This window comes from Megalobrama amblycephala, linkage group LG4 (genome assembly GCF_018812025.1).
Source record: "Megalobrama amblycephala isolate DHTTF-2021 linkage group LG4, ASM1881202v1, whole genome shotgun sequence".
In the NCBI taxonomy this organism is placed as follows: Eukaryota; Metazoa; Chordata; class Actinopteri; order Cypriniformes; family Xenocyprididae; genus Megalobrama; species Megalobrama amblycephala.
The window spans coordinates 50,155,435-50,178,969 of NC_063047.1; the positions used below are offsets into that span (position 1 = coordinate 50,155,435).

General features: G+C 34.8%; 1 protein-coding gene across 18 annotated transcripts in view; it reads left to right on the forward strand.

Annotated features, from left to right (window-relative positions):
- The window catches only part of ank1a (ankyrin 1, erythrocytic a), a 158,825-nt gene that overhangs the window by 65,176 nt on the left and 70,114 nt on the right, over window positions 1–23,535 (forward strand). For 17 of the 18 annotated variants that reach the window (XM_048189809.1, XM_048189807.1, XM_048189812.1 and 14 more), the window contains 12 exons: window positions 5,093–5,191; window positions 11,654–11,752; window positions 13,994–14,092; window positions 14,388–14,486; window positions 15,957–16,142; window positions 18,504–18,602; window positions 18,682–18,780; window positions 18,865–18,963; window positions 20,199–20,396; window positions 20,519–20,617; window positions 20,881–20,979; window positions 21,162–21,260. In XM_048189809.1, the coding sequence (XP_048045766.1) occupies window positions 5,093–5,191; window positions 11,654–11,752; window positions 13,994–14,092; window positions 14,388–14,486; window positions 15,957–16,142; window positions 18,504–18,602; window positions 18,682–18,780; window positions 18,865–18,963; window positions 20,199–20,396; window positions 20,519–20,617; window positions 20,881–20,979; window positions 21,162–21,260 (1,374 nt within the window). Of the gene's footprint in view, window positions 1–5,092; window positions 5,192–11,653; window positions 11,753–13,993; window positions 14,093–14,340; window positions 14,487–15,956; window positions 16,143–18,503; window positions 18,603–18,681; window positions 18,781–18,864; window positions 18,964–20,198; window positions 20,397–20,518; window positions 20,618–20,880; window positions 20,980–21,161; window positions 21,261–23,535 lie in introns of those variants that run through there. The other variant, XM_048189811.1, reaches the window with a different exon arrangement.

Here is a 23,535-nt window from a genome sequence, read left to right on the forward strand (position 1 = left end):
AACGTAATTCACAGACTTTTAGATTAGATGTAGCTTAAATATGCAAATACTGTTGGGGCCAATGAATATTCTTAACATGGTAACACTTTATTTGTGTCCGTGTTACATGTTCTTACTGTAGTAATAACAGTAAATCATGCATAATTACATGCAACTAACTTTAAACCAAACCCTTATTCCTAACCCTATAGTAAGTACATTAATATAACGCAGTATTTAAATGTGTAACAACAACACCTGAAAATAAAGTAACCTTAACACTTTTAGGGGCTATTTACACCATTTTTAACTAAACGCTGCAAACTTTTTATGCATTTTGACAACAGCGTTTTGGAGGCCTGAAAACACAAACATTTGAAAACGGGTTTCAAATTATAAGTTTGAAAACTATACAGTTATTGTCTCGGTGTAAACTACAAAAACGTGAATTTGTGAAAACGGTGACATCATGCGCATGTGTTTTACGTGTTCAGTCTATAGGCGCGAAGTATTTCTATACAAACGGACATCGCCAACTACTGGCCTGGCAGAGGTATACAGCGTTTTTAGTCGTTTTTTAGTCATGAACGAAGATTGTTTTGACAACGTTGTCGTCTGTAGGTGAAAATTACGAAGGAAAAACTTTTAATTTTTTAGTACACCGTCATCGTGTTAAGGTATACTTCATTTTTTTACACGTACACTAGTGTACACACACAGTCGAACACACAGCCTTGGAAAGTATACTTTTCACTTTTCATACGTGTACACAGGTGTTCGACGCATGCTCAGTTTTGAGCAATCTCTCGCCACGAGTTACAACCCATATAAACATGTTTGTATTCTTTCATGCTAGAGTTGTACAAATGAGGGTACTTTCTAACCTCTTCACGCACTCTCTCGTCTATGTAGGCCTCCATTGTCGCTGTAGCTTGCATGTGTTCCGGTCTGTTATGCAGTTTTTCTTCGACTACCTTGTGAATCAACGCCCGCAGGACAAGGTTGCCACCTTGTGGATAAACTAATTACTGCAAAAAATTTAAATGTGCGACCTGCGTGTATAAGATCCAGCGGTGCGCGTACAGTACGCGCACACTCTTCTGATGACGAAATTTGCGTCATGCGTACGCTGACCCTCGCTTACGTGTAAAAAGTGAACTATACTTTGGGCTTAAACGTACCCTTAATGTGTCATTGTTACACTTCAATTACACAAAGATATATTAATTAACAACATGTACTGTAGGTTTAGGTTTTGGTTTAGTGTTAGTTGCTTGAAATAATTATGCATAATTAACTGTTACAGTATTACTATAGTAAATACATGCAACAAGGACACAAAATAAAGTGTTACTAAAATGTGACGACACTTGTAAAGGTGTGACAGCCATCCAGCCCACTATAGTTTAAAATTTATTTGTACTTTGTTTTTAGCAAATAATAATTCAGGGTTTCATTATTCATTTAACATTGCTGCAAACATCACTGCAAGCAGATTTTCTCTGTGGATAAACATTTACATCTGTTCACTTGATCTTCTTATGCAAAGCAGAAATGGTCAGTGAAACAAGTCTTATGTTTAATCATGCACACATAAAAAAATAGTTATTATGCATTCTGCAGATTTCTCAGTCAGTATGAGAGTATTTACAGGAGAATTTTACAGGAACTGCACCGAAAGACTGGAATGCTCATGATAGTTTAGCTCTCCACAGCAATGCATGTCGTCCAAACCAACATCACACACATTTGTTCATTTATGATCCTGGATAATGCATCCAGTTTATTATCTGAACTTCCGACGTGGAGAAAGAAGAAGCGAGGGAAGGCAGCGATTTTAAAACATGCATTTAAAACAACTGCAGTTGGCAGAAAGAGTTTATGCTCTCAGTCATGCAGGATTTAAGTATACATTACTGAGCGGAATTTTATGGAGCCTTATTCATGGGAAACGCGCATCACCACCTGCTCTCGCTGTTGTTTGCTCTGCAAGCAGAGTTATTTTGATGGATTGGATCCTCTCTGTGTGTTTCCCCTTCATCTATGTGTGTGTTTCTCAGAAGAGGTGAATTTAAAGACTCGTTCCTCTACTCGCTCCGTCTCTCTCTCAGATGCAGTCATAAACATACACACTGCAGTGTTGCGTCTCAGTGATGATGTCATCCGGTCTGCTGCAGTACTCTTGCTCTTAGAGAGAGGGGAAAGCTGGGGGTGGGTGGGAACATGGTTATTTATCTTGTGTTCATAATATTATTATAGGTTTTATTAGCTATTTTAACATCATTTGCTTTTTGCAAGATTATTACAGCATTTCGTTGAAAGCTTTATCATTTACAGTGAAGAATCAACAGGACTGCATTACGAACGTCAGTTCTTGTTTCTTAAATAGTGCTCTTGCAACAGTACTTTTTAGGATGTATTTTCCAAGAAAAGGTTTAGGTTTCGGTGGACATTCATTCTTTATTTATGCTTTATTTTACTGAGGCATTTTCCATTTTGAACTGGAAGGGTCAAAACAGCATCTTTTGCTGCGTTTTGTTTGTTGTCTTGGAGGTGTGGAGAGTTTGACAACCCAGACGCAGAGTATTAGGTGTGGTCTACATGATCGCCTCCACTGCCTTATCATCTGCAAACACATTTTACACATGTACTGAGGAAAGACTCATGGTTACTTAATAGCAGTTTTACAAATGCATTAATGTTAATGTTTTTAGCAATTACCCACAAAACCAACCAACTTACTAACTTATGACTCAATGATCAAATAAATAAGTTATTTTAACTCTATTTTTAAATATATATAGATCATTTTTAAAGTATAATAATTCAAACTAAGATTAATTTTGTTCTTTTCTTTGAGCGATAGGACTATTTTAATGGATGGCATGATGCCATTTCTTTTGTTTTGACTGTGCAAAATAGCATGAGGTGTTAGGATAGACAACTGTACAAATTAGTGTATCTAAAATCATAGTATGTACTATAGTAACTATTATGTCTCGTGTTTTTAAGAGCAAAACCACATCAAATTGCACAGATAGTAAAACTAAAGCGCTGCTTCTCATCTATATGGATAGTGTTTAAAGGTCATTTCCAGCAAGTAACATTACAGAGTTTACCGGTGTTTTGGTGCTGATGTGTAAATGGTATCTTACTGGTAAAAAGAAGGAACGCCGTTGCTTGTGTGAACAGCACAGTTGTATATTTACCGGAAAAGTCGTTCTGGTAATTTTACAGTAATTACTGTGTGAAAGAGGCTTAAATTAATTTGGGTTGGTAAGATGTTTACCAATGTTACAGTAAAAACAGTAATATTGTTGCAATTTAAAATAACTTTTTTTCAGCATCATTACTCCAGTCTTCAGTGTCACATGATCCGTCAGAAATCATTCTAATATGCTGATTTGCTGCTCAAGAAACATTTATGATGATTACCAAAGCTGAAAACGGTTCATATTTTATTGTAAACCATGATACATTTCTTTTCAGGATTATTTGATGTATAGAAAGAACAGCATTTATTTGAAATGGAAATCTTTATAAACGTCACTTTTGAAAGTATTAATTTCTATCAAATATACGTATATATAATCTTACTGACCCCAAACTTTTGAATGGTAGTGAGTAGGTATGTGAATTCTTACAGAGCCAGAGAGACGGGGTGGAGAAAAATGGTGCTCCTAATTCTTGGGAGGTCACCGAGTCATCCCCATGCCAACTCACACTTTGTTGTTCTGCGTGTGTGCCGTGTCTCCATGTTCTTGTCAAGGATGTTTGATCAGTGAGAAGCAGTCCTGCTGCTAGGGAAGGTACACACTCTCACACATTCCCATTGTCATCGCCACAGCAACTGCAGAATCGATACAATCGACTTAAACTGGTTCAAAAGAACATCTCAGTTTCAAGGACGTGTTGATTTGCGGAAGTCTCTTCATATGCACGTGAGACACGGAAGCGTATCCATGTGTGGGAATTTTGTAAATGTGTATCTATATTGGTTTTCTAGGAATCTTTCAATCTTTGGCTGCAAATGCAAAAGCTTCTTTCTACACTGAGTGTGTTTCAGAAGAAATGGTATGGTTCATTTGCTACATTTATTTTAAGTAATGTGAACAATCAAATAATTATGAGTTTCCCAATATCTTTGTTTGTTTACTTGCGAATATCTATATTGTTATTTTCTCTTTAATGTTATACAGCTTATTTATTTGTTTTATTTATTTATTTGAATTAATAAGACAATTATATTTAATTCTCACAAACCAGCTTCAGTTCCTTCTGAGAATGTGATTTTATATCGCTGTATGTGATTAAGTATAACAAAGAAATTTGTCTCCACGTACATATAATGTTATTTATTTTTTGAGACTTTATGCCAAATATCCTTAATATGATTTTTAAGATGCACTCCTGAGACTCATTTAACTTTTTCCAATCTTTTTCTCTCTCTTTCTGCTGCTCCGATCGAATTCTCTTGAATATTTACTCTTTCTTTTGCAGTGTTATGTAGCTCAATAGCACTGATCAGTGTAGATTATAGAATGAAACACAGTTTCTTGGTTATATGTTCGATATTTAAAGATCCCATGAAATCAAAATCAGAGTTTAGTGACCATCTAAAATCTAAATGCTCGTGTATTTCCTAAAGATGAAGAAATATGAGATGCATAGTACACATTTGTGCACAATTATCTTTCTCTTCCAGGAAGAAAATACCTAAAATATTGATCATCTTGGAAGAGATTGTAAATTCATTTCATGGGAGCTTTACACTTTGGTGTGTGTACAGTAAATATGTCATTGTATAAATATTTAATGTTGAAAAATGTGTTCTTTTTTCTGTTGTTGCTTATTTTTCTGGTGTTGCTTAATTTTGTTGTTGTTGCTGTCTTTAAAAGTCAGTCTTTTAAATTATACTTGTCATGATTGTTATCTTATTAAACACTCATGTGAGATTATATGATTTTACAAGTCTGTGAAAATACAGAATGACTGGCCTATAAAGCCTTTTCGTTTTCATGTTGTAATTGTGTAAAAAAAAAAAAAAAAAAAATTCGAACTCTTATTTTTTAAATTCTATCCTCTTGTATTACTCCCTATATTTTTTTCTCAGGACGCTACCACCAGTTTCCTCCGTGCAGCTCGCTCAGGTAATCTGGAAAAGGCTCTAGACCACATCAAGAATGGCGTTGACATCAACACAGCCAATCAGGTAAGACTCCGTCAACTCAGCCAATCACATCATGTATGGTTTTTCAAAAGAGGAATACATTTGTCTGATTTACAGTTATCATTATAGTCCATTGGCTTCTGAAGCTTAGCTATCTGAGTCACAGCCAGGCTTCAATAGGAGGTGAAATGCTTGCTGAAGTGAAGCATCTTACATATAAATGAATGAAAAGTGAAAAATCCAGCATAACCAAGCATGAATTCCATGTTGGTCCAGGCTGGTTTATGCTGGTTAAGAGTGCTGGTCTAGCTGCTGGACCAGTAGGGTTGCAAAGGGGCAGAAACTTTTCTGAAACTTTCCATGGGAAGTTATAGGGGAATTTTGGAAATATTAAAAAAAAATCCAAAATCCTCATTTAGAAAATGTTCACAGAAATTTGTATCTCACGATCATTTCTCCAATATGTGTATGTGTGACTCGGAGAACGAACGTACAGTACAGACCAAAAGTTTGGAACCACTAAGATTTTTAATGTTTTTAAAAGAAGTTTCGTCTGCTCACCAAGGCTACATTTATTTAATTAAAAATACAGTAAAAACAGTAATATTGTGAAATATTATTACAATTTAAAATAACTGTTTTCTATTTGAATATATTTCACAAAGTAATTTATTCCTGTGATCAAAGCTGAATTTTCAGCATCATTACTCCAGTCTTCAGTGTCACATGATCCTTCAGAAATCATTCTAATATGCTGATTTGCTGCTCAAGAAACATTTATGATTATTTTCAATGTTGAAAAACAGTTTTTTCAGGATTCCTTGATGAATAGAAAGTTCAAAAGAACAGCATTTATCTGAAATACAAAGCTTCTGTAGCATTTTACACTACCGTTCAAAAGTTTGGGGTCAGTAAGAATTTTTATTTTTATTTTTTTGAAAAGAAATTAAAGAAATGAATACTTTTATTCAGCAAGGATGCATTAAATCAATCAAAAGTGGCAGTAAAGACATTTATAATGTTACAAAAGATTAGATTTCAGATAAACACTGTTCTTTTGAACTTTCTATTCATCAAATAATCCTGAAAAAAAATATTGTACACAAATATTTTGTACAATTGTACACATTAAATGTTTCTTGAGCAGCAGATCAGCATATTAGAATGATTTCTGAAGGATCATGTGACACTGAAGACTGGAGTAATGATGCTGAAAATTCAGCTTTGATCACAGGAATAAATTACTTTGTGAAATATATTCAAATAGAAAACAGTTATTTTAAATTGTAATAATATTTCACACTATTACTGTTTTTTACTGTATTTTTAATTAAATAAATGTAGCCTTGGTGAGCAGACGAAACTTCTATTAAAAACATTAAAAATCTTAGTGGTTCCAAACTTTTGGACTGTACTGTACATGCAAAAAAATTGCATACGCTTCTCTTCCAAATGTGAATTCCAGTTTATTCCCATTAATTTCTATGGAAAGTTTCCAAATTTTGCAACCCTATGGACCAGTCATGCTGTTCTCAAGCAAAACTGAGCTGGTGTACCTGGTCCCAGCATGCAAAAAACATGCCTTATGCTGATGACCAGCAATGCACGCAGTTGCATAAGTGCTCATATGACACCATAGAGCCACCCTGCTCACATATAGTGAAGTGGCAACAGTCCTTACACTTTTAAAAATAAAGGTTCTAGAAGGGAGGTTTTTGCTGTGATGCCAAAGAAGAACCATTTTTGGTTCCTGAAAGAACCTTTCAGTGATCAGTTCTTAAAAGAACCATTTTTTTTTCTTAGTGTGTAGATGGATGTTAAAGGTTATTCATGGAACCATCAATGCCAATAAAGTATATTTTTCTGGACTTCCATCCAGAGATGGCAAAGCGCAGGGCAGAGAGCAACTTCGGGATAAGCCAGAGATTGGAACGCCTTTTCCAGCCAAATCAACAGTGAATTTCAACAGCACAGAAACTGTATTCACAGCTGATGGCAGCAATGCTATAGTTGGGTGATGGAGATCAGGAGAATATGGTTTAATGTTTGGTTCAGGTTTAAGGACTCTTCTTTAATGAACATATTCGGTTCATCTGAAGTTGCTTGCTGTGCCGTCTAAGGACAGGTGCGAGATTGGACACTCTTGCATAGATTTCGAGTCTTTTAACCTGATTTTTGTGCTGAAGCAGTTGATACACGATATGATGGTGGCAATTGCATAAGCTTTTGCACCAAACATGGAGCCAGAAGAGGAGATGGTAGGTTTTATTGTTGGTGCCATAGCTTTGGATAGAAAAAGAAAATAAAAGAAAATAGTGACGTCTGGTTTGTGAACAAGCTGATTCTTTTCAATGAACCTGTTCGCAAATCGCACTGAATGATTCATTTGTGAATTGGACTAATTTGATTGCAGCTATTCTTGAGTCAACAACTCACTGATTCGACACTTGTGAGATCCTCTGAGCTTGAGTACGCATGAGCCGTTTAAACCCATGAAGTGCTTGAATGTGGACATGTTCAAGTTTCTCCCAATGTAAAAAAAATATATATATAATTTGCAAGCTTCTGCGATGGCTAAAATTGCATTAGGGGATGATTGTAAATTTTCTCTTTCCATTCCTGAATCCACTTTTTAATTGCACTGCATGTCTATTGTGCGCAAATGTAATTGTGTGTATGTCCAGTAGTTGCATTCATGTCCACTTCTTTTCCCTTTAGCCTGTTTTTACACTGACATTTCCTGCTGTGGTGTGGGTCTGCACACATCAGAAAAGGCAGCAGTAATTGAGATGATAATGCCCTTTGATTAATGACTGCATGTGTTGTGAGTGATGACTTCAGCGCTTTACTCCATTTAGTCCTCATACTGTAGCAAACGTGTGAGCAGAGCTCTCTGGAGGGCTTCAGTGACCCTGAATACATGCACCGCTGAGTTCCTCGGAAAAAAAAACTCCATAAGCTGCAAGACACTTGAGCTAGGAGACATGAAGGCTATACTGCAAAATAATATGTTCTAAGTATTATTGTCTTGCCCTCCATTAAAATATATTTAAAGATGCCCTCGAATGAAAAATTGAATTTATCTTGGCATAGTTGAATAACAAGAGTTCAGTACATGGAAATGACATACATTGAGTCTCAAACTCCATTGTTTCCTCCTTCTTATATAAATCTCATTTGTTTAAAAGACCTCAGAAGAACAGGCGAATCTCAACATAACACCGACTGTTACGTAACAGTCCCCAATATTTGCATATGCCAGCCCACGTTTCCAACATTATAAAAGGCATTAGACAATGGCAGGCAGTATTAACGTCTGGATCTGTGCACAGCTGAATCATCAGACTAGGTAAGCAAGCAAGAACAATAGCGAAAAATGGCAGATGGAGCAATAATAACTGACATGATCCATGATAACATGATATTTTTAGTGATATTTGTAAACTGTCTTTCTAAATGTTTCGTTAGCATGTTGCTAATATACTGTTAAATGAGGTTAAAGTTACCATCGTTTCTTACTGTATTCACGGAGACAAGAGCCGTTGTTATTTTCATTATTAAACACTTCCAGTCTGTATAATGCATAAACACAACTTCATTCTTTATAAATCTCTCCAACAGTGTAGCATTAGCCGTTAGCCACGGATCACAGCCTCAAATTCATTCAGAATCAATGTAAACATCCAAATAAATACTATACTCACATAATCCGATGTATGCATGCAGCATGCATGACGAACACTTTGTAAAGATCCATTTTGAGGGTTATATTAGCTGTGTGAACTTTGTTTATGCTGTTCAAGGCAAGCGCGAGCTCCGGGGGCGGGGAGCGTGAGGAATTAAAGGGGCCGCAGCCTGAATCGGTGCGTTTATAATGATGCCCCAAAATAGGCAGTTAAAAAAATTAATTAAAAAAAATCTATGGGGTATTTTGAGCTGAAACTTCACAGACACATTCAGGAGACACCTTAGACTTATATTACATCTTGTAAAAAAACGTTCGATGGCACCTTTAAGAGTTCATGTTTTTACTTATATGTACGATTTAGTTTTAATCCAAATGACGCATGTGAGCTGAGTGAGCAATCATGAGCAGAAGAGAAGAGAGCTCTCTCTCTCTTTACCATCAGTTAATGTTAATAATATGTTCCTCGTTTACTTTCTTTGCTGTTGACATATCTGACCGAACTACAAACTTTCCAGCGATGTCTGTGAAAAGAGATGCGTTCGATAAGCTCAGGTGTCTGTGCCGCTGCAAGCTCATTCCGCTCCACGTGTTTAACTTATCAGCTCATACACAGCAGCTATATAGGCGTGAATATTTCATTTGTTTGATATTCTATTAATTTACTTCATAGACATCCTTCTCTGATATCTTCATTATGGTTTCGTTGTCTGGACACAAACACCGTACATATGCTATGTGGTATCGTTTTTCATATCGGAGTACTTTTACTCAAGTAACATTCCTAAAATTTTTAATAACACTCTAAAAAATAAAACATTGGTTCAACAAAAAAAAAAAAAATGTTAACGTTTTCCACTAGAATTTTTAACTTAAGCCAATTGGGAGAATTACATTAATTCAAAGCAGTATTTTGAGTTGATCCAACATAATGTTTTAAGTAAGGTGAAGACGTTTTTTTGCCACAATAAAAACACATTTCTAAGTAACATGAACTTAATAATTGTCAACATGAATGCAACTATTTAAGTTGATCCAACATAATGTTTTAAGTAAGGTGAAGACGCTTTTTGGACACAATAAAATGCATTTCTAAGTAACATGAACTTACCACGCACTGCTTGTCACCATGATGGTAAATCTCCAAAAACCCACATTAACAGAAACTCTTCTAAATTAGCATAACAAAACACTAATTACTGCTAAATCTCCCTTACTATTAATCTTGTGCAAAAAAAAACATTATATAACACTTAATTTTAGCATTTACTCTGGGTAGGTGCCATGGGCAAAGCATGATGGGAAATATAAATCCCAGCCCAGTTTCACTTAAGTTCGTCTAAATTAAAAGAAGTGTTCATACAACTCAAAACAATGAAACATGTTTACACGTCATCAGATTGTATTTTACATTAACAGAACTTAAAATTAAATACATTTTTGATTAACTGAAAATGTTAAACTATGACAAGTCATGATAGTATATCGAATCAATAGGCATAATTTGTGTGTCATCCAAGCTCAATAAAATAACAATTACAAAAAAAGTCTAACAGCATTTCAGAACTTGATTTTTTATTTCACAGCAATATATATATTTAAGTAATGACTAAAGGTCCCCTGAATTCGTTTTTAGAGTGTAGCTTTTGTTTTCATATTTTCAGTTTTCTTTTTAATTTTTAGTTCGATTTTTGTAGAAATTTTGTTTTTTTGAATTAGTTTTTTTTAAATAGCCTATTACTATTTAGGTTTAAATTATTTTTTATTTCAGTTTTAGTTTTCATTCAGTTCTAGTTTTTAATTTACTTTCAGTTAGCAATTTTAGTGCTTCAACTTAAACTTATTTCAGTTAGTTCTAATTTTTGTTTAGTTTAAGTTTTTCATCTAATATTCATATTTTATTTTACCACCGTTTATTTATTTATTTATTTATTTTTGCATTCTCTTTCGTAAAATGTCTCTAAATGCTCTTCCTCCTCCCACAGCAGTTTATTGGGATTATCTGCATGAACTGTTTTTCATCTAATATTCATATTTTTATTTTATATTTTATTTTATTTCAGCTTTATGTACAGACAGAGAGGCTGTTCTGTTTGTGTTCACATTATGTTGATTTACATTACAGAGACCTAGCCAGTGAAATGATGCATGCTGTAAATGTCTTTTGTTTGCATTTACTGATTGAAGCAAACACAGTTTTCAATGACGTCAAGGACTTTATATGATTGGCTTATTGTTATAAGGTGCATGTGATTAATGTGATCCATTTTCTCCATTGATAGAGACTCAGAGTTTATCATCTCCACCTCTACTAGAACAAGCTTTGTGCATCCTTGAAATGGCACAATTTAATTTTGCAACATTTGTGGTGTGATATTCTTCAGATGAAGCTTTGTGATTTCTTCATCCATCCATTCATTCTTTTTCTTATGTTTCTTCATTCCTTCTTTGAGTCACGTTGAGATGGGGTGAGTGGTCTCTACACTCAGAGGGGATAATATCAGCAATGTGAGAAAGGTCCAACCTCACATGTCCTGTGAGGCTGAAGGAAGGCTGTGTGAGGTTAGACCTATCCCACATGGCCCGTATTCTTCCCAGCAGAGAGACCACCGGCCTGCCATCCACCTAAATCACCACCACTATCATCATCATCATCATCATCATCATCATCGGTTGATGTCTTTTGACAGTTCTCTGTGTGTTTTGTGAGAGTGGGAGTAAACTACGATGTGCAAACCCCCATTTCAGTCTCTTTGGGACGGTGCAGTTTTGAGATTGAATAAGAGTGAGTTTGCTCTGCTGTCTCTTTCTCTTCACAGAATGGACTCAATGGGCTGCACTTGGCCTCGAAAGAAGGCCATGTTAAAATGGTGCTGGAACTACTGCACCATGGTATTGTACTTGAGACGACCACAAAGGTAAGAGTTAGAGCAACAAAAAGGCCCCAAAAAGTATGTGGATGTTAAAAAAGTATAGGCTTAAATATCATTGCATTAGATGCTAGAATTTTTGGCAGAATTAACTTCACTTTTCTGAATTATTTTGCATTTAAATTTAACTAACTGATCTAGTTATCTAATTTGGAGCCAGATTTACTAAACAGGGCAAATTAGCGTGAGAACGCAATCCCGTAAAAGCGCTGATGGGAGTGGAAAGTTCTGTGCATGACTTACTGACAATGCACAAATTAAAGAACACAGACGCAGTCGGATCATTTCCATAACGACCAACACAATCTATCAAAAGCGGCGCAAATTAGCGTATGGTTTAAGACATTCTTTTTTGGGGTGTTAAATAATGGTGCAAACACCAGTAAATTGACGAGCACAAACCTTAGTAAATCACCTTGCACGCTTCATTTAAATACTCTTCTCCCATAAATTCTGCGTCTGAAAGGGAAACTACTACAAATGCATATGCAATAAGTTCAGCTACAAAAATAACTGTGTCACCGCCTTTTCAGCGCTAATTTCACATTGTGTGTCTTTAGTAAATCCTGACAGCACCAAAAGAGGTTTTGCGCTGGTGCAAGCTGTTAGTAAATCTGGCCCTAAATCTCTTTTCTAATACAATGATATCTATACATTTTAAGTGTTTTTTGTGGGCACATTCATGAAGCAATTAAGAACTTAACACAAAAACCTGATTAGGCACATCACATGTACCTTAAATACTTTAGCATACTTTTAAAAAGAGTACTTATTATTAAAATAATATTAAATGCAATTAGCTGAACTTCAGAGTGCTTTTTTGATCCACTTAACTAGGACTTAAGTATTTTTTTTTATGTAATTTGAATTCAGTTATTTCTGTTGCCTTTGAAATATGCTTCAATTGTAAAGCATTAAACTAAAATAAACTTTAATGTCATATCTATTGAAAATTGTTTGTAATGTATTTAAATATATTTGTACTTAAACATTTGTAATGATGAATTGCAATTTAGTACATTTAAATACTACATTGTTTACAATTATAATCAAGTTCTTTACATGTGCTTTAGTATGTTAATAATCCAATCACAATAAGTGTACTTCTTTAAAGCACCACAAAAGTTGATTAAAACAGAATGATTTAAAACTTTTAATTTGACATTATTTCAAAGTGTACTTAACTGTTTTAAGGAACATAGTCATGAAAGTGTATTCTCTTTAATTACACTTACGTGATAATTAGGGGTGTAACAGTACATGTATTTGTCCCGAACCGTATGGTACGGATGTCACGGTTCGGTTCAGACAATCAGACGATGAATACAGTCTGTCAAAGGTGATCTACATTCCAATCCAGAACGGCGCGCACGCGGTAATGCAACACTGTTTGCTAACTGCCACAACAGGAAAAAGTACCGAAGAAGAACAGACAATCTAGCATGTAATCTCTCAACCACGGAAAAACATGAATAAAACAGCTTGAAAAAAATATCTCACGTAGCACTACATTCACCTCAGGCAAGTCATTTAGTGTCCACAGCATATTAGTTCACTAGAAAAATGAACACTAGAGGGAGCATTTCACTAAATATATGCACTATATTAGCTTATATATTCATTAGATTTACTTTACCTGTTAGTAATGTCTTAATTATTTAATATATGTTTAAATGAATTTGTCATGAAAACAAGTTATGACAGTAACTGTGTAAATTATTACATTTCAAAAATGAATTGGAGTAATAATTTTATTAGATTGATTAGATTTAGAGGTTTATGCAAACCTGCCTAATGTGCAATTTATCTGAGTGTTGATTATTATATCAAAAATAAATAGCAACTGAATTTAATAGTTTGTGCTCTGTTGTTAATTGTAACCTTTAATATTATAGTAATGTGCTAGGAAGGGCTCCCTGTGTATAGTTTAAAGCATTAATTGAGATGAAAATGTTCATTATAATTTAATTTAATTAAAGAGAGAGACATAATTTGTTCAATAAACCACTGTTTAATAAAAAAGAAGCAATTTTATCTTTAATTTTCTGCTGTACCGAACCGTGACTTCAATACCGAGGTACAGTACGTACCAAACCGTCATCTTTGTGTACCGTTCCACCCCTAGTGATAATGCATTAATATTATATTACCTGCAAGTACAGTTTTGAATGTATAATGTAGGTTTTGAAAAAACATTGCCTGTCATTAAATAAGACATTTCTCTTGTAGAAAGGAAATACTGCTCTTCACATAGCTGCATTAGCAGGACAGGAACAGGTGGTCACGGAGCTGGTGAACTATGGAGCCAATGTCAATGCTCAGTCTCAGGTGAGCAGCAAAAGGGATTTCTTTTAAAATTGGTTTGAGACATTGATATGTTGGATTATCTGTCAGCATTCACCTAACATACACCTAAATTATAATATGTAAAGGGGTTTATGTGTGTTCTTCCTCCCAGTTGGATGTTTTATAGTTCATTTGAACAGTTGAGTGATTTTGAATTTATGTAGTATTGCTGTCCGAACTAAAATCTGTCTGCCTCTATTGTCATCTGTGTATTTGTGTGCTTGTGTTAGTTTGGGTATTGTATCTGCATATGGGTGTTTATGTCTGTCTGCAACAGAAGGGCTTCACTCCACTCTACATGGCCGCACAAGAGAATCACCTCGAGGTTGTGAAGTTTCTCCTGGATAATGGAGCCAATCAGACCATTCCAACTGAGGTAATGCTGCCTCAAATCATATACTTTAAAAGAATATACACTCTACAAAATGCTGGGTTAAAAACAACCCAAGTTGGGTTGAAAACAGATAAACCCTGCGATTGGGTAGTTTTATTTAACTCAACTATTGTTTAAAAATTACTGCATTGCTTAAAATGAACCCACGATATATGTTGGAAATGGACATTTATTAATATGTTTAATTAATTATACACTCTAAAAAATGCTGGGTTAAAAACAACCCAAGTTGGGTTGAAAATGGACAAACCCAGCAATTGGGTTGTTTTAACCCAGCGGTAGGGTTAAATGTTTGCCCAACCTGCTGGGTAGTTTTATTTAACTCAACTATTGTTTAAAAATTACTGTATTGCTTAATTAAAATGAACCCAAAGTATGTTGGAAATGAACGTTTATTAATGTTCAATGAATAATTATTAAACAATAAACATTTATTAAATTGCTTATTAATAAATTTATATTAATAAACTATTAAATTTATATTAATAAAATATTAAAGCTTATTAATAAACATTCACCTTTTGTCTATTATTGTTGCCTCTAATTGCATCTGGTTTTTAATTTCCCAACTATTTTGGGTTTATTATAAGCTAGCCATATAGCAATTTTTAAACAATAGTTGGTTTAAATAAAACTACCCAGCAGGTTGGGCAAACATTTAACCCAACCGCTGGGTTTGTCCATTTTCAACCCAACTTGGGTTGTTTTTTAACCCAGCATTTTTTACAGTGTAATAAAACAATAAACATTTATTAAATTGCTTATTAATAAATGTTCACCTTTTGATTATTATTGTTGCCTCTAGTAATTATGTGTCTGATTTTTAATTTCCAACCTATTTTGGGTTCATTTTAAGCCTGACATATAGTCATTTTTAATCAATAGTTGGGTTAAATAAAACTACCCAGCAAGTTGGGCAAACATTTAACCCAACCGCTGGGTTAAAACAACCCAATTGCTGGGTTTGTCTATTTTCAACCCAACTTGGGTTGTTTTTGACCCAGCATTTTTAGAGTGAGTTCAAGTTTTTGTGCTTTAGTATGTTAGTCAACACATCAAAATAAGTGTACTTCTTTAAAGCATGAAAAAAGATTATAAAGTGCACTTTTTATAAACGTACTTAAGTGTGTTAAGAAACATAGTCATGAATGTTTACTCTTTAAGTACGCTTACAGGTAACTAGCCTTTTATTTCATTATTATTATTGTATTATATGCAAGAACAGTTTTTTAAATAAATGTATAAGATTTGAAGTACACTACAAGTGCACATTCAGTATAATTAAGCACACTTATTTTTGGTTGGGATCACACTTTACTGTACCAAAGTAAACTTTTAGCATGTTAAGCCAACAGGGAATCCACACTTCACCTTTAACCTGCTATTTTCACACATGGTATTTAAAGAAATATGAATGTTGTCGTAATGTCTGTATGTTTGTCTGTTTGTCAGGATGGCTTTACCCCTCTTGCTGTGGCTCTTCAGCAGGGCCATGAGAATGTGGTGGCCCTGCTCATCAACCACGGTACTAAGGGCAAGGTCCGCCTTCCCGCACTGCATATCGCTGCCCGAAACGACGACACCCGAACTGCCGCTGTGCTTTTACAGAATGACCCCAATCCTGATGTCTTAAGCAAGGTTTGTGTAAACTGATGAAAAAACTTAATCTAGTATAAATGTAACATTATGCAAAGTTCTGCCTCTATTATCTGATTAAACGAGCCAGGTTTAAAGCCATTAAAATGCAATGTTTTTGGACACTTAATTACAATGAAATTATATTAGTTTTATTTATTAAATACTAGGGCTGTGCGATTAATCGGAAGCGATCTGAATTCAACGCACCTAAATCTAGCGTGAGAACAGAAAAGAGTGGGTTTACTTTTATGAAATGGAAGAAATCACAAAAACAGGCCAAAAAAATACTTTATTCAAAAGAAATTAAAGGCACAATATGTAATTTTCGCCACTAGAGGTCACTTATTCAAAACATAGGCATAGCTTTATGACATCTTGCAGTCCCTCCAGTTTTTCGCGATACCGCGATCGCTGAATACAACGCAAAATCAACAGAATGTCGCTTTTTTTTGCAATCCTGCATAATTCGTCATTTCCCCGCAAAATAATCACAAAAAAATCATTTTATTCACGAAAACAAATATTATTATCTAATTGAATTATCCCTAATTCCTAATCCTTAAAAGCTGCAATGCATTATTTTCACGAGGATAGCCTACAGACCGGCTCTGTGGTCTGTGAAAGCGAAAGCAAATCTTTCTCACCCGTCGTCTCGCATCCGTGCCAAGGAGCGGGTGAAGCGATTACGCGACATGGATGAATGACAAATAAAAAGTATGATATGCCTGATAGCACTAAAAAAGAGTTGATAAAAGCGCTGTATAGGCTACACGAATTCTGCTCTGACACACTGACCGACTGGCTGTGGATTCTGTGCATGCGTTTGCTCGCGCGTGCATACCGAAATGTGTTATATTTCTAGGCTTATTGGCCTTGAACGGTCAAATACACACACAATTATGTCTAAATGTCCATCTCGGTGGTTATGTCTTGAGTGAACAAATTTGGGACGTGTGTCAGTGTTTAAAGTGTCTTAAAGTGAAAGCAACCTAATATAGACCCGCTCCTGTCTGTGTCGTTAATATTAATCAAACAACAACAACAGGGGAAAAACAAACAGTACTTAAACTTAAAGCACTGTTTGTATCTGTATCTTTATGTTGTATTTATTTGTCCTATTGTAATTTGTTTATTCTTATTTTATTGCTGACTGTTTACTTGATTCTTATTTACTTGAGAACTTTTCATAATTAGGCATTTGCTTATTGATGTGGCTTATCTGTAAGATTTGTCACATTTCTCACCGTAAGTGATCAATGTTATTAAAGCTAGATAGCCTAGTACACAAGATTTGTGCATTTTGTTTGTTCTATTGCCAGGTATGACTACTGTGCATCTAACATAATACATGGTAAATGTTGTATTCTAATTTTTAAAAAAAACATCGCAAATTTTTCGCAAATTTCTGGAAATTACCACCACAAAATCAGTCATTTTGATTGCAAAAATCACAAACAAATATCACGAAATCCTGGAGGGACTGACCTTGATTTCACGGAATCATTGGAGGTGTTGTCTTAATGTCTACAGCCGGTGGAAAAGAATCCGAAGGGACTCTGGCAGAAACCATATTCATGGATGAGCTAATGTATTAAAGATTTAATATCGTTACTGTAGTATGAAGCAGGGTGTGGCTGAAGCCGTTAGAGTGGAAAGAACCACTGGAGCGATTGCTAATGTAAGACGAGCGTGACAAAAGCTAATGTAAGAGCTTTTATTATGCCACAGCCGCCGCGTCCGCTTCTTCCGGTAAAGCGTATGTGGGGTAAAGCAGCGCTGTTTATCACACTAGATACATTTGTGTGTTGAAAGTTGTTATAATGCTACTCTATGTTCACTTGTTGCACACTGCAAAATAGATCGCTATTAGGCATGGTACTAGTGGTTTTGGATATTTGAATCCAAAAATATTACATATTGTTCCTTTAAATAACTTGTGGATTAAAAGGGATTTAAGGGTATAAAGAAATGAAACAGTATTTTTTTAAAGAAATACTTTTATACAGCAAGAATGCATTAAATTGGTCAAAAGTGATAGTGGAGACTTTTGAACTTTAATCAGAGTCCTAAAACACATGTATTAGTTTCCACAAAAATATTAAGCAGCACACCTGTTTTTAACACTGATAATAAGAAATGTTTTACAATTTAAATCATAATAATATTTCACAGTATCATTGTTTTTACTGTATTTTTTTTAATCAAATAAATGCAGCTTTGGTGAGCAGAAGAGACTTTTCAAAAACATTCACAAATCTTTTGAACGATAATGTATTAAAGCGATCACAAGAACAACTGTATTTTACATGTACAAGGCAAAGTGTGCTGGTTACTAACTCAGTTTCCCATGATCCTCTGCAGACAGGCTTCACACCACTCCATATCGCAGCACACTATGAGAACCTGAATGTTGCCCAGTTACTTTTAAACCGAGGAGCTGATGTGAACTTCACACCCAAGGTCTGTCTTTCAAATATGTCTGCACTGGTCCTCAGTCTGTTTACAGCTGCATGTAAACTATAATGTGGCTTTCTTTCAGAATGGGATCACACCTCTGCATATTGCATCCAGGAGAGGAAATGTTATCATGGTCAGACTTCTGCTAGACCGAGGAGCAAAGATTGATGCTAAGACAAAAGTACGTTATAAAGTTATAATTATAAATATTAACGACACTAGAGAATTTGTATTCATGTTTTTTGTTCTTCCCTTTTCATCGCAGGATGAGTTGACTCCTCTTCACTGTGCTGCCAGGAATGGCCATGTGAGAATAATCGAGATCCTTCTGGACCAAGGAGCCCCAATACAGGCCAAGACCAAGGTAGGCATACACCCAAACACTTGGTGTTTACATATAGCCACAAACAAATTTGGCATTGAGACCCTCAAATTTTGTGGTGTAGTCGCATGGTGTTCTGACGTAACAACAACAAGTGAAAATCTGAGACATCACCAATATGATAGTTCATGAATCTCTGTGATTTGACCTCTATTTCATCAACAAAGGTCAAGCTATTGTTCTTGTTCAGGAAACTGCAATTTTTTTTTTCTCGCAATTTGAGTTTGCATCTCACAATTATTACTTTTTTCTCAGAATTGTGAGATTTAAGCGTGCAATTGTGAGTTATAAAGTCATAATTGTGAGATATAAACTTGCAATTCTGACTTTTTTTCTCCCAATTGGGAGTTTTTATCACACAATTCTGACTTTATATCTCATAATTCTCTTTTTTTTTTCTCAGATTCGTGAGATATAAACACAATTGCATCTTGTAATGTCAGAATTGCAAGAAATAAACTCGCAATTCTGACCTTCGCTTCCACAGCATCCAAACAAGGTGTCAGGAGAAAATAGAAAAATTGAAACAGTTGCATATCGTGACTGAAAAATGACTGATTTTTTTTTTTAATCACTTTTTTCTTAAATGTATTATTGGCACTGCTGTTCCCAATAGACTGTGTCAGCAGTGCAAATATAATAATATGCATAAATAATAAAACAACAACAACAATCCACTCTGAAAAAAGTAGGCCTAAATTTAAGATTTATGTATTTGAATTGCATTTTTTAAAAAATCCATTTATTTTGGTTTACACAGTTTTAACATACACAAATAAACTTAATGTGGTTTATATGTGTCAGTCATAAATGAAACTGGTAAGATTTCTGCACTTGTAGAATTTTATTATTTTATTATTACCTATTTGCATTCATTTGATTGTATTTTTAATGCATTTTTTCAAACTGCTTAGAATCAGCATAAATCTGCTCCTTGTGAAAAAAACAATTACATTTATTCAGTTAAAAAGTATAAACAAACATGGTTAAAATACGGCTAGTTGTGGAACAATAAATATTCAGTTAGTTAATTGAAATGAACTGGATTTGTTGATGATAAATATATAAATTAGTTATAGTTACATTCAGTTTATTAGTACTATTACAGAAATCTAACCTGAATAAAAATGTAAAGAAACCCCACCAGCTTGAAAGCCATAAATTTGAAAGAAAATGCATTTGGCAGCTTTAAATGTTCCCATGTGTTCACTGCACAGAACGGCCTGTCGCCAATACATATGGCAGCCCAGGGCGATCATTTGGACTGCATCAGACAGCTATTACAGTACAATGCAGAGATTGATGACATCACTCTAGACCACCTGACACCACTGCATGTGGCAGCACACTGTGGACATCATCGCGTGGCCAAGGTGCTCCTGGACAAAGGAGCCAAACCAAACACCCGTGCTCTGGTTAGTACACATTAAAAGACACAGCTAATGATCATAATAACATTTACCCTGTTATTCTGAAACATCCTGAAACTCTTCACAGAATTGCACTTATATATAAACATTTGTCCACTCATGCTTAGAATGGCTTCACGCCACTCCATATTGCCTGTAAGAAGAACCATGTGCGTGTAATGGACCTACTATTAAAGCATTCGGCGTCCCTGGAGGCTGTAACTGAGGTGAGCAGCAGGATCATTTCACAGTGTAATAGACGTAACGTTTATTAAGCAAAATGATTGTAGTGTATTCATAGGTTTTAACTGAGTTGTATTTGTTTGGTGTGTTGGGGGAATAATGTCAACAATAAAAAGGAACACACATTTTAAGTAGCGTTTACGTTTTGAATAGAGCACGGTCTACTAAAGACATGTGAGTAATTTCATGCAGCCATAATTTCAGGCCATGACATGTTTAATTCTTTGTGTCTGTTTCTGCCCAACAGTCAGGGTTGTCCCCACTGCATGTGTCTTCCTTTATGGGTCACCTGAATATAGTGAAGATACTGATGCAAAAAGGAGCTTCACCACATGCCTCAAACGTGGTAAGCAACAAAGTGAAATATCAGCAGTAAAAGCTGTGCACTGAAGTTAGAATGAGGCCACGTAAACATGCAATTTCACCTTTTGAAAGCGACATTTTCCTCAGTTTTATCTCTCTGTTTTGACTGTGAGCTGTGCTTTGGCTGTGATCTTACTGTACGTGTACATTAATGTGTATTTGTAGAAAGTGGAAACGCCTCTGCACATGGCATCTCGAGCTGGTCACTGTGAAGTTGCTGAGTTCCTGTTGCAAAATGCAGCTCCAGTGGACGCCAAAGCCAAGGTATATTTCACTTTATGTTATTTTATTGTATTTTAGTTTATGACATTTAATTACATGACATCTTTAGCCTTTATTCAAATATTATTCAAAATTTTAAACGTTTGAAACGTGCCATATTGTTCCGACATCCTTTTTGGCCAGGCTGTCATACAAAGAAATTATGAAACATGAACCAATAAAATATTAATAACTGATTATGTTGTAGTCAATGTATGCTTTTTCATGTGAGCTTGTTTTTCTATGCTTTTTTTTTTTTAATAGTAAAATAAAACCTGTAGTTGTAGTTTTCTGATAAATTATGGCAACTTGTTTCCGCAATGAAAAAAATAAAAGGTAATTGCGACTTTTTTCTCACAATTGTGTCTTTTTTCTCACAATTGCGAGTTATAAAGTCAGAGTTGTTTGATATTAAGTCAGAATTGTGAGATTTAAAGTCAGAACTGTGATATAAAATCAGAATTGAGTTATAAAATCAGAATTGCGAGATATAAAGTCAGAATTGCGAGATATAAAGTCAGAATTGCGTGACATAAAGTCAGAATTGCAAGATATAAAGTCAGAATTGAGTGATATAAAGTCAGAATTGTGAGTTATAAAGTCAGAATTGCGAGATATAAAGTCAGAATTGCGTGATATAAAGTCAGAATTGCGAGATAAAGTCAGAACTGAGTGATATAAAGTCAGAATTGCGAGTTATAAAGTCAGAATTGCGAGATATAAAGTCAGAATTGCGAGATATAAAGTCAGAATTGCGAGATAAAGTCAGAATTGCGAGATATAAAGTCAGAGTTGCGCGATATAAAGTCAGAGTTGCGCGATATAAAGTCAGAATTGCGAGTTATAAAGTCAGAATTGCGAGTTATAAAGTCAGAATTGCGTGATATAAAGTCAGAATTGCGAGATATAAAGTCAGAATTGCGAGTTATAAAGTCAGAATTGTGAGATATAAAGTCAGAATTGCGAGATATAAAGTCAGAATTGCGAGATATAAAGTCAGAATTGTGAGATATAAAGTCAGAATTGTGAGATATAAAGTCAGAATTGTGAGATATAAAGTCAGAATTGCATGATATAAAGTCAGAATTGCGAGTTATAAAGTCAGAATTGTGTGATATAAAGTCAGAATTGTGCGATATAAAGTCAGAATTGCGAGTTATAAAGTCAGAATTGCGAGTTATAAAGTCAGAATTGTGAGTTATAAAGTCAGAATTGCGAGTTATAAAGTCAGAATTGCGTGATATAGTCAGAATTGCGAGTTATAAAGTCAGAATTGCGAGTTATAAAGTCAGAATTGCGTGATATAAAGTCAGAATTGCGAGTTATAAAGTCAGAATTGTGAGATATTGATAGATTTTATGTTGGTCTCAGCATTGAAAGTATGTGGACTGAGGCTCCTTTTTTTTTTTCCTCTGTCAAAGTTGTATACTATGTTTCAAACATATGGTTTTCTATGTACCAGAACCATTTCCATATAAGGCTCTACTAGGAGTAAATGTGAAACAGGGAATGGTCCCTGCTTAGGAGAAGGTCCTTGGAATGCTAAGGGACCTCATGGGTACCTGACCAATAGATGACCATATTTAGACTTGTTTTTCTATATGTATCACATTCCTATACCATGATCTATATGATGTATTCTCTTTCTCATTGGCTGAAACTATACTACACCCCTTGTACTCTTTCTATATATTCTCTCTTTTCTTATCAATAAAATGAGACTATATTCTCCCTCAGCGCTGAGTGATTGCTCATTCAATTGCCAAATAAGAGGTCTGGGATGAGGCACGAATTAGGAGCAAAAACCTAACAGATATAAAGTCAGAATTGCGTGATATAAAGTCAGAATTGTGAGATATAAAGTCAGAATTGCGAGTTATAAAGTCAGAATTGTGTGATATAAAGTCAGAATTGTGCGATATAAAGTCAGAATTGCGAGTTATAAAGTCAGAATTGCGAGTTATAAAGTCAGAATTGCGAGTTATAAAGTCAGAATTGCGTGATATAGTCAGAATTGCGAGTTATAAAGTCAGAATTGCGAGTTATAAAGTCAGAATTGCGTGATATAAAGTCAGAATTGCGAGTTATAAAGTCAGAATTGTGAGTTATAAAGTCAGAATTGCGAGTTATAAAGTCAGAATTGCGTGATATAGTCAGAATTGCGAGTTATAAAGTCAGAATTGCGAGTTATAAAGTCAGAATTGCGTGATATAAAGTCAGAATTGCGAGTTATAAAGTCAGAATTGTGAGATATAAAGTCAGAATTGCGTGATATAAA